The 10,308-nt window shown below is 40.2% G+C and overlaps 2 protein-coding genes across 3 annotated transcripts; one reads left to right on the top strand and one right to left on the bottom strand.

The window, feature by feature from the left end:
* Positions 1-216: 216 nt before the first annotated feature.
* On the bottom strand, positions 217-5,563 carry bag4 (BCL2 associated athanogene 4). 2 transcript variants are annotated; one of them, XM_053325075.1, is made up of 7 exons: positions 5,318-5,563; positions 4,616-4,735; positions 4,178-4,408; positions 3,743-4,015; positions 2,767-3,421; positions 1,467-1,596; positions 217-372 (listed from the first exon to the last, which is right to left on the bottom strand). In XM_053325075.1, exons 1-5 carry the CDS (start codon positions 5,408-5,410, stop codon positions 2,954-2,956), a joined length of 1,185 nt encoding a protein of 394 aa, XP_053181050.1. In that variant the 5' UTR covers positions 5,411-5,563; the 3' UTR covers positions 217-372; positions 1,467-1,596; positions 2,767-2,953. The 2 variants fall into 2 exon arrangements, with proteins under 2 accessions (XP_053181050.1, XP_053181049.1); XM_053325074.1 differs by having other exon boundaries at positions 1,467-3,421.
* A 483-nt stretch (positions 5,564-6,046) lies between these two features.
* lsm1 (LSM1, U6 small nuclear RNA associated) lies at positions 6,047-9,841 on the top strand. The gene is made up of 4 exons (XM_053325273.1): positions 6,047-6,246; positions 6,385-6,453; positions 7,505-7,620; positions 8,748-9,841. The coding sequence occupies exons 1-4, from the start codon at positions 6,201-6,203 to the stop codon at positions 8,916-8,918; spliced, it is 402 nt and encodes a 133-aa protein (XP_053181248.1). The 5' UTR covers positions 6,047-6,200; the 3' UTR covers positions 8,919-9,841.
* Positions 9,842-10,308: the final 467 nt, after the last annotated feature.

Below are 10,308 nucleotides of genomic sequence, written 5' to 3' on the forward strand. Positions count from 1 at the left end.
TTATTCATATGCAACTAAATATTTCACTGTATATAAATATATTTGACTCTCTTAACTACAGCATTTGCAGTGGTTTCCAAAAGTCTGAATCCACATTGAAAGTCTAATAATTTCATGTAAACCTGGAAATAATCAAAGTCTGAGGATTCATAAACATTTAAACACAATATGTTGTGACATGTAAAATGAATATGAAATATTTAAGATTCAGCACTATTTCTATGTCAGCAATCAAATTTAAGCAAAATTGTGGCATTGACCAACTTAACTGCTTTGTACAAAATGTCCTTGAGTTGTATCCTTTTCATTGAAGCATGCTTTCAGATGACATTATGTGGATTTGATCTACTCAGGGACTCGGTCTGTCTTCACCTGTTATAAATATGGCAGAGCCATCAAGTTTTCAGCAGATCATTGCTTACTCAATACCATTGTGATTGTAGGAAATATGGCATCAGAAATGAGTGAAAGTGTCAGAATGTTATTCTAAGCAAAGAGGGCCTTGCTCAGTGTCACATCATGGCTAGACTAAAGGTTACCAGGGGGGCAGTGCATGGAGCTCTAACACACTGTGCAGAAACTAGATCAGTTGGATCCAAAAGGATAAAAAGTGACCACACCATCAGAAGATCAATATATCAAGCTTAGTTTGCTGAGAGATATAAAAACTACTTCATCACAGACACAGAAATTGTTAAATAAAGAACACAAGACTAGCAAAAGTACTGTCAAAAGATAGCCGTCTTGTGCTGGTCTCAGGGGACAAGTATCAGTTTGTAAACCACTTCTCAGCTTGGGCTGGGCTAAGAAACACCAGCATTTCACAGTGGATGACTGGGGTGTGTGAGATGAACAGGAGAAAGAACGATCCAGCAGTGTATCAAACCCACAGTGAAACATGGTTGTGGGAATATTCATGTCTAGGGGTCTTTTGCCTGCTGTGGAGTTGGGACACTGAATCGACTAAACACTGACCAAGGAGAAGTACCACCCCATTCTTCAGTATCATGCTATACCCTCTGGTTTACATCTTGGTGGAAGATTCATACTGCAGCAGGATGATCACTCAAAACACACCTCAAAGCTTTGCAAGAACTGCTTGAAGACTGTCATGGACTTTACTGCAGTCACCTGACCTCAACACTACTGTACATTTGAGGGGGCACTGGATAACTGAGAAAGTCAAGTTTTTCTCAATAAGCCTTTTGAAACATTGTCATATCATGCTGGGTTAACAAGGGACATCAGGTTTTGCACAAACTTGTGGAGTCCATGCTAGTACTTTTGGGATTTTTAAAAGGCTTTTCACTACAATTGTTAAGCTGCTATTATTGTTTGTAATGGGAAAAAAAGAAAAAAGTATTACATTAGTATTGTACAGTGACCCCACTGAATATTTAAATGTAATTTAATATAGTGAGTAAAAAAAAACATTCATTTGCTCAAAGGTTAAAAAATATACTCACATTTAATTATTTCTGGGGGGTTAGGGTTCGTGATAATTTCACTATTTGTCAGGCAGAAGATTCCCATCTTGTGTTGAGAAACATGCATTACATCTGGAAACTATACAGGTGTGCTCCATCTAAACAGAAACTTAACAGCACAGGAAAATGAACACATATGACAAATGATGTTTTTTCATGCAAAGCTTGTAATCTTATTTTTATTATTTTTCTAATTATATAAAACCATCCCTTGAAATATGGCACGCTTTTTTTCCTATATCAATACATCACAAATGCTTAAAGAAAAACTTGCTCTACTTAAGCGTGAATAACTTGTGATCATGGTGCAATCAGGATTTGACAGAACAATAATTTTAGTGCAAGAGGAAAAAACAAGGTCTGAAATTTGATTTGAGTGCCGTGACCAGCATTGTCATCAAGCACAACACATTGCTGAAAAGTAAATATTTTCCTTTACAGCAACTGATTGAACAATTATGAAATACAATTCAATTGCTTTATCATATATATTCCAAAAAGAGGGAAGAAAAAAAGGACATCATTTAACAGATTTTTCAAGTAATTCCTAACCTTGTACTATATCTGCAATAACAGCAGTTCCTATAGTGAAATACATGGCATTCATATGTAGGTCTGATTCACAGGTCTGCACTTAAGAAGCAATTTCATCCGAACGATGGAATTAATGGGGACAGCAATCTTTAGGGGGTTTTCACTAATCTGCTACGACTCCAGGCCCAATTATGAGCTCTGAGATGTCACGACTGTATTCAGTTCAACTGTGCTCGTCTGATATAAAGACAGTGCATGCGGGGCTGGGAGCACAGTGGAGAAAAAAAAAGGAAAGCATTGCACCAATTCCTGCAGAGGCATGGTAAAGTAATTGACTATGGGTAACTAAGTGTATCGACATTATCAGTGGTGAGGACAATATTATGATCATGCAAATTGACTCTGAAATACAATAATGGACAGCTAAGGAAGTGCACGCGTTGTTAAATGTAGGATCAGATTCAAACTGACCCATGATCCTGAAGGACAGCATGACAATAATCTGATTCTGTATTACAGGTTGGAAAACACTAACGGTTGCAATGTGGCACTAAGTAAATAGACCTTCCAGCGTCTCTGCCCTGCATTATGCTGGGAAAGAAGGTAAAGACTCAGTCACTCACTGAGGCTGAAAGTCACCTATGATATGTACAACCATCAGTTTGCAGATCTAACACCACCATATCAGTTATACCAGCCCAGTTACCCCTTTAACGTTGATTTCATGTACCAGTGATTGTTCTACCTTGTTCTCAGCTCCTCGTCACTTGCTTCAAGCCTTTTATATCATGGTGACAGGGGGAAAAAACAGAAACATAACACAGCTCCGAGAACAAGTCTAGACCTTCCTTGTGTCCATGGAAGATCTGGAGGAGGAAAACAGCAAGACTTAGTGATCCACAAACCAATGAATGAGTCCAATTGAGTCCAGTTCAGAAAGCTTTCTTCTCCAGCCGGTCCAAAATGGCCTGGATCCTCTGTACGGCCTCCTTGCGGGCTTGCCGGACATTATCCTGTCCCTGAGTCTCCACAGAGTCCAGCTCCAGTAACTCTTTGGTCAGCAGTTCCTCCAGATACCGGTAACTCTTGTCTGATTTTCTGCCAACAAACTCATCAACATCTTCCTGATGCACGAGCACTCTGGCCATGACCTGCTGGACCTTAGCTAGGCCAGGGTTATCGCTCAGGGGCTGAGGTCCAGCCTGGCCAGGAGCTGGAGCCTGGGCTGGGGCAGAGGGTGGAGGAGGCTCACCTCTTGAAGGATTGGGCTCACCTCTCCCTGTTTTGTTGTACATTTGGGGAGGGGAACTGATTTCTGTGGGTTTTCCGTTGGAGGGATTTTGGGGTAGGGTTGGCCTGGGCTTAGGTCCCACTTGTGGGGCACGTTGGTGCTGTTGGTCCTGGAGTGAAACAAAACAGAAGATTATGTTTATGATATTTTGATTTACACTCTTAAATCTCCTTTGATCTTTTTATTATTATATGCCAATACTATTTCCCCCTGATATTTCTAGATGATAAAATTCAAATCAAAAGAAGAGTAACTGCATCTAAATTATCTAAACCTATGAAGGTCATATACATATTTTAAAGTGCATCACCTTCTAAAGTCGTAATACTTTTCTGTCTTATATCAGTGCCTTTCATTTATCTCAATTGACAATATTAAAAAAATCTATTGAATAAACAAACACCCCATAGAAACAGCTGCAGATTCACACCTTGGGTTGATAAGGTGGTGGAGCACCAGTTCCAGTCCCTGGCCACGCTGGTGGATGTGCTGGACGGACAGGATGATTTCCATAATGGTTCTGTGGAGGCTGCTGGCCGGGCTGCCATTGCTGCTGTGAGGGTGCATATGCACCAGAGTGTCCCCAAGCCTCAGCCTGGGGACTAGGATGGAGAGACTGGCCAGTGGGGTATGGGGGATTTGGAGGCATTGCATGACCACCTTCACTGTAGTGAGGGTATGGTCCAGAAGGATATCCGGGACCCTGAGAGTAGAAAAATTACAAATGAATGTAGCGAAAAAGAAAAAACAGTTTCTTTTGGGTGTGAAGGTAATGAAATAACCTAAACCTAAAATCATTCTGGGATTTGTTGTAACAACTACTCTTTTCCACATTTGACCACAGCATATGTTTGGCTGGTCTTACCCCTTGACAGTGAGGTCCAGGATAGTGGTGATGTTGGTGCTGAGAATGTGGCTGCCCAGATGGCCCACTGCTCTGCTCAGCTGGACAGCCCTGGCTGGGATAAGGACCTGGAGCTGGTCTTTGAGGGTCAGCACAGTAGAAAGGGTTGGATGGGTGGAAGCCACTTGTTGAATACTGACTCTGAGGTTGGCTGTAGACACCATGGCCATTTGGATAACCTCCAGGCATCACCTACATGGACACAAAATATGTATGAGAATCAAATACGCATGTATTACGGCACGTAAATGTGCCACATATGACTGCTGTTTTCAGTACAGTAGCTGACTGTTAGACAATGTAAGGCGGAGGTAAAAACACGTAAGAGACTTAGGATAATGAGTAGATTTACTCCGACACCCGCGGATTTAGAGTGCCAGGTTGCATCATGAGCCGTACCTGTGGACTGTACTGTGGCTGAACATCTGATCCAGAGGGATAGGTTGTTGCGTAGTGTCCTGTCGAGTGTGACTGAGGATACCAGTAGTGTGAGGGGTAGCCTGGATACTGAGGAGCATCCTGTGAAAACACACACAACATCACAGAGGGGGAGTCAATACAGAAGTACAATTACCACTACAGGTACTATCATCTGAGGTCTGCTCTGTTTGGCACCAGCAAACACAAAAGTAAACTGTGAAGCACATGCTTTCAAAAATCACTCCCCATCCTAGAAAAAAACTAAATGAACTGAGGTTGTGATTCTTTTTGTTACTTGCTGGTCCAGTTTCCTCTGAAGCAGGTAAACAAAGTATGCTGTTAGCCAAACCAAAACAGACCATGAGGAATTATTTGGGAGGGAAATATTATGTTGGTGTCACTCTGTGTGTTTTGACACAACTGTAGCACCATCGTTAGCAGCGTTGTCACGTCAGGATAAACGTGACTAGAGTGTAAAGCCGGGCAACAGCTGAACTATCGTTAGCAGTTAGCGGGCAACTATTACATAATGCCAGCTAGCTCCGATAGCGGCTAAACGGAAGCTAGCTGGGTTTGAATGCTTATTGTGTACAAACTCAACACGCTTTTTAGTGTTGAAAACAAACTCAGAGACAACAGACACACACTGGGTATTTGACTAAGTTGTGTTCAGCCACTTACCATACTGTTATTGCAGTTCACGTTATTATTTCCCGAGTTGCAAGTGGAGGGCCAGCCAGGTTTCAGGTCTGACTGCATTTGGTGGTGATGCATCAGCTAAGCGCGTTTTTCCATTTCATGAAAAAAAACCCTAAACAAAAAAAACCTACCCCTACTTATCTGAGTTGTCAGCTGGCGTAAACTGTTAACACCGTTTCCCCCCCAGAGAAAAAGAGATCGCTTGATCGGGAATCAGGAACCGATTGAATGACACCGAACTCGCACAATATTGTCCTTCCCCTTTAACGAGGAGCTCGAGTAAATGTGAAGAGCGCTCACTCTGATCATTTTTACGGGCACCTTGTACGGCGCGCCAGGATGTACTTAACTTTAACTGTGATTACACTGACGAAAAATAGAAAAAAATGCGTGATTATTTATGACTGTATGTGTTTGGATTTTTAAAAAAGAATTATATGGACAATATTTTAGCCACACAAGCACAAGTGTGGAGTCATTCCACATTTGTACACGAGTAATCTTTACTTCTAAATATTGGATCTCTGGTGTCGCAAGTGCGTCAGTCGAAGCTTTCAACCAATAGGATATACGTCAGATAAATATATTGTTTTTTTCCATTAATATTCGATATTTCTGTCTTTAAAAACTATCTTACGCGGGCGTTACGTGTATTTAAAGATCTGTATTTAAGTTACGATAAATTAATCCCGTTTATAGAAACTACGTTGTAGTGCAGCGCTCAAAGGGTTAAACGCGTACAGGAAGTTTATCCCAGGCGTGTATAAAGACGCTTCCTGTCGTCTTCTTGAAAGAAACATATTTTGAAACATTCATGGCTTGACGTTACATCAAGATACACGAAGCAAATAAACAGCAGCCCAAGATGAACTACGTACCAGGGACGGCAAGTCTCATAGACGACATCGACAGTAAGTTGGAGGTCGGAGGGAGGGGGGGTTTAGTGGACGAGTCGCCTCAAGATGCGGCATCGTGTCTGAGACCAACTGAATCATGTGTAACCGTTTCATACTGTTATTTAACATGCCTGTGTCGTTTGCGTCCTGCAGAGAAACACCTGGTCCTGCTCCGGGATGGCAGGACACTGATCGGGTACCTCAGGAGCATTGATCAATTCGGTACACATCATTTAATTATTTCCTACTTATTAACTCACATAACGTGCAAAACATTAAGCCAAAGTGTTTCCAGCTGAGTCCATAATGGCTCATTTCAAGTGTACTTAAAGATCCCCTCCAGACATGTTTTAAGAACACTCTACTTTAAAGGTGTCTATTAAGGTTTTTCCACCCAAACAAGTTAAATGATCTTCTGATCTTGTTGTCCTTAAAATGATCCTCCTTCTACCCCTTTTAGACATTTCAGAGTTTATGAATATACAAATATACAATCACTCGCCTCTTTATTAGGTACACTATGTCAATCTAATACAACTCTTCCATAAATAATGCTTTTTTTAAATTTAATACATTTTCAGTTTTTCGTTGACATTGTCAAGAAGGTTTCTAGTACTTTGTTTATTATTGAGGTCGTAGTGGGTGATGATGATGTGTTAGGGTATATTATATTGAATAGTGTTTCTAATATTTTACCCCCCTCATGTATGTTTAATGGAGTGGACAAAATATTACAACATAAAGCAGAATTATCACCTACCTGACGACAATATCAACAAAAACTGAAAAATTAGAAACTTCATAAATGTATAATTTAAAGCAGAACTGTTGTATTGGATGCATTAGATTGCATAGGTGTACCTACTGAAGAGGCCGGTGACTGTATATAAAACACAAGATATCTTCTACATCACTGGAAAGTTAATTCTCAGTGTCTGTGTACTGGTCGCTTCACGTTTCCACATCATACTTGTGAGTTGTTATTGGACCAGGATTGGCTCCAAACTACTTGTGGTGTCACAAATGCTGCACATAAAATTGGATTTTCAGTGAGCACAGAGAAACCTCCCACTTTCAGTGGCTGAAAATAAAAATAAACTGCACATAAATCATTCTGCACAGTAATAGTCAAACATCCAATTGTAGGATCAAGAAGGAGTAACACATTTTTGAATGGAGGGGGACTTTAAGAGTCCCACCATCTGTTGCATTATGTTTTTTAAGTCTTCTGTGTAAAGCAGCACCGCTCTCACCTGTTTCTCTTCTCCCCCAGCCAATTTAGTTTTTCATCAGACAGTTGAGCGCATCCATGTGGGGAAGAAATTTGGTGACATCCCCAGAGGAATATTCATTGTGAGAGGAGAAAATGTGGTCCTACTTGGAGAGATAGTAAGTGGACATGTCCTGGTTTTATACTTGAGTTTTTGTTGTTGTGTGTTTGGAGTAATATAAGTCGCTCAACTTTTACAAATTTGGGTTAAACAGCAGTAATTAATAAGAATAATTGTCATCAATCAAACTCCCTTCATTCACTTATTAGTATATAACATTTATAGCATTACATCCTGGAGAATAGATTCACACAAGCAAGTGGCCATGGCTGCATAAAGAATGGGATTAATTCTTATCATGCATTGTTAAATTATTCCTAGCATGGTTTAGGAGTGCATAATGCATAGAAACCAAAAATCTCCACTATATTTGACATTTTTATGTTGGCAAGTAGAGCACAAATGAAGTGGTGGAAGAACACAACAGCTCTTCTGCTCTCAATCTTCTCCACTCCTCTTTCTGTTTGACTGTCAGTGGGAATGACTTATGATGTCATCACTTCTTTTGCAAACCTTTTGCATGATTTTGTTTTTTACTCACGAGGTTTGATCATGTCTGTGCCGGGACGCTTTGCTTATCATTGTACTTTGACATTACAATGAGGATATAGGGGCATGCAGGCATACACACACTGCAATTAAACATAAGTCATGAACTCTGTGCATTCAGTCACAAATCTGCATTTTTGACAACAATGCATCCTAGCATGTGATAATGTAACACATTAAAATTTTTAGCAGAGACACAAAGCATCAAAACTTTATCACACTCAACGCTCCAGAAAATAACTTATCTTTTGTGGTTGGACTGGTTTGTGGTATCCTTGTTATTACGCTGATTTGCTATTTCTCTTTATCTTCATTTTTAATCAATTATTAATTTCAAATTGAGATATTGGAAGTGATTCAGTGTGCAACCATACTGGGTTTGTGGTTGTGGTGTAGTGTAGTTCAGCTGTGTGTCGTACACTTGAGTCATTTGAAATACCATTAGTGTCATAATTGATCAACTCAACTGAAATCCAGGAAATTGACCATTATGGTAACTTCAGTAATCCAGTTTTGGTAAAACAGGAAATAGCTCGTACTGTTTCATGAGGTTTACTGCACCCACAAGTTTGTTGGAACTGTTTACATTATGTGTTGAGTTTGTGGCAAATGTCATGTCTTTGTCTATCTGCGCAGGATGTGGATAAACCCTGTGACACAGTCCTGCAGCAAGTGTCCATCGAAGAGATTTTGGAGGAGCAACGGTTGAAGCAGCAAGCCAAACAGGAGACGGAGAAAGTCAAGATGCAGGTCCTGAAGGACCGAGGCCTTTCCGTCCCCAAAGCCGATAACTTAGATGAATACTAACACCGCCTTGATTCCATGAGCCTCTCTTTCAGTTTGTACTGGACTGACAAGTTTTATGTTGAGTTTGTGAAAGCACGAGTGTGTTTTTTGTTTGTTTGTTTGTTGTTGTTTTTTTAAATGAGTGCAAGGCAGCATCATGCTGGGCATCTATACTGTAGTGTACCGAATTTCTTTTGAATCATGTTAAGGACAAAAAAAGATACAGCAGCTGCTCTCAGTTTTGCAGATCATGGTGGGAAAACTATACTTTATCTATTTGTGTAAGATCACTATTATGGCAATTATTTGACGGCAGCACTTTCTATCTTGTCACTAACACAGCGTGTGTTTTTATTTGGAGATATATATAAGCCTGCTATTGACAAAAACTACTGGCTATGCTCCATTAAAGTGTTTAGTTTTTCATTAGATGAAGACCTGCTCAAAAACATCTGTGTGTCCTCACATTGTTTCTGTTAATTCTCTTGTATGTAATGCATCAGTAAGGCATGAAAGGTAGAAATATTTGGGTGAAAGTGGACCTTTGAGCCAGGGCTCTTTTGGTCCCAGGTGATGGCGCCAAAATCTCAACAAGCAGTTAAGGTCACGATGCAATGTGATATCAAACGTGAGGCGCTTTCTGTTGTTATCCCATCCAGGCCTGTGAGGAAATAACATCATTAATTTGGTTAATTGAGTGTAGGCAGGCGCGCGCACCATCATCAGACAGCCTCGTGTCTAGTTTATTAAGATACGAGACATGTATCGATCCTATCTGCCTCCATCAATCAATAATATCGTTTGGACGGACACAGTGAGGTGATATGAAGCAGCCGCTCAGGAGGCACAATGTGGCTGCTTTACTACACTGGCACTAACACAATAAACAACTTATTATGGTACCATGTGAATAAGTCTTTAGCCGATATTCATTGTATGCATTTTTTTTTCTTTTTACTGTGAACTCTACAGCAGCCTGCATGCAAAAAAGAAAAAAAAACTTTTCCACAGAGAGAAACGTCAAGTTATACAGCTATAAAAACACGAATTCCGGTCGAATTTCAAAATAAGATCCCTGAAAAGAAGTCCAGGAGCCTAGAAGGAACGAAAGGGGTCTATAAGATAGCGACTTTAGGAAGTACACATTAGGGCCTAAAATAATTTTCTTTCTTTACTGTCTGATTTAATAAGAATGTAACATGTTTGTCCAGATATGACAATTAATATTTATCCTGACTGTGTCAACTATGCAATATTAGTATCAGCCCCATCAAGGCTTATAACCATCTATAGAGGTTATGTCATAGTGTTTCGAATGTAACATATCAGCTTTTTTTTCTGTTGACTACTATTGCCAACAACATCGCGGTATAAACAGTGTGCATCCAGTGCGGGTTGAGTGTTGTCAGGC

Source organism: Scomber japonicus, chromosome 9, assembly GCF_027409825.1.
Source record: "Scomber japonicus isolate fScoJap1 chromosome 9, fScoJap1.pri, whole genome shotgun sequence".
In the NCBI taxonomy this organism is placed as follows: Eukaryota; Metazoa; Chordata; class Actinopteri; order Scombriformes; family Scombridae; genus Scomber; species Scomber japonicus.

What these genes read in the sequence shown, in the direction of transcription:
- bag4 (XM_053325075.1), bottom strand. Translation starts at nt 5,410, where the DNA reads ATGCATCACCACCAAATGCAGTCAGACCTGAAACCTGGCTGGCCCTCC. An exon ending in TGAACTGCAATAACAGTATG is followed by an intron (nt 4,736 to 5,317) that starts GTAAGTGGCTGA and finishes GTGTTTTCACAG; the next exon opens with GATGCTCCTCAGTATCCAGG. An exon ending in CACCACCTTATCAACCCAAG is followed by an intron (nt 3,422 to 3,742) that starts GTGTGAATCTGC and finishes GTTTCACTCCAG; the next exon opens with GACCAACAGCACCAACGTGC.
- lsm1 (XM_053325273.1), top strand. Translation starts at nt 6,201, where the DNA reads ATGAACTACGTACCAGGGACGGCAAGTCTCATAGACGACATCGACA. An exon ending in CAGGAGCATTGATCAATTCG is followed by an intron (nt 6,454 to 7,504) that starts GTACACATCATT and finishes CTTCTCCCCCAG; the next exon opens with CCAATTTAGTTTTTCATCAG. An exon ending in TGGTCCTACTTGGAGAGATA is followed by an intron (nt 7,621 to 8,747) that starts GTAAGTGGACAT and finishes CTATCTGCGCAG; the next exon opens with GATGTGGATAAACCCTGTGA.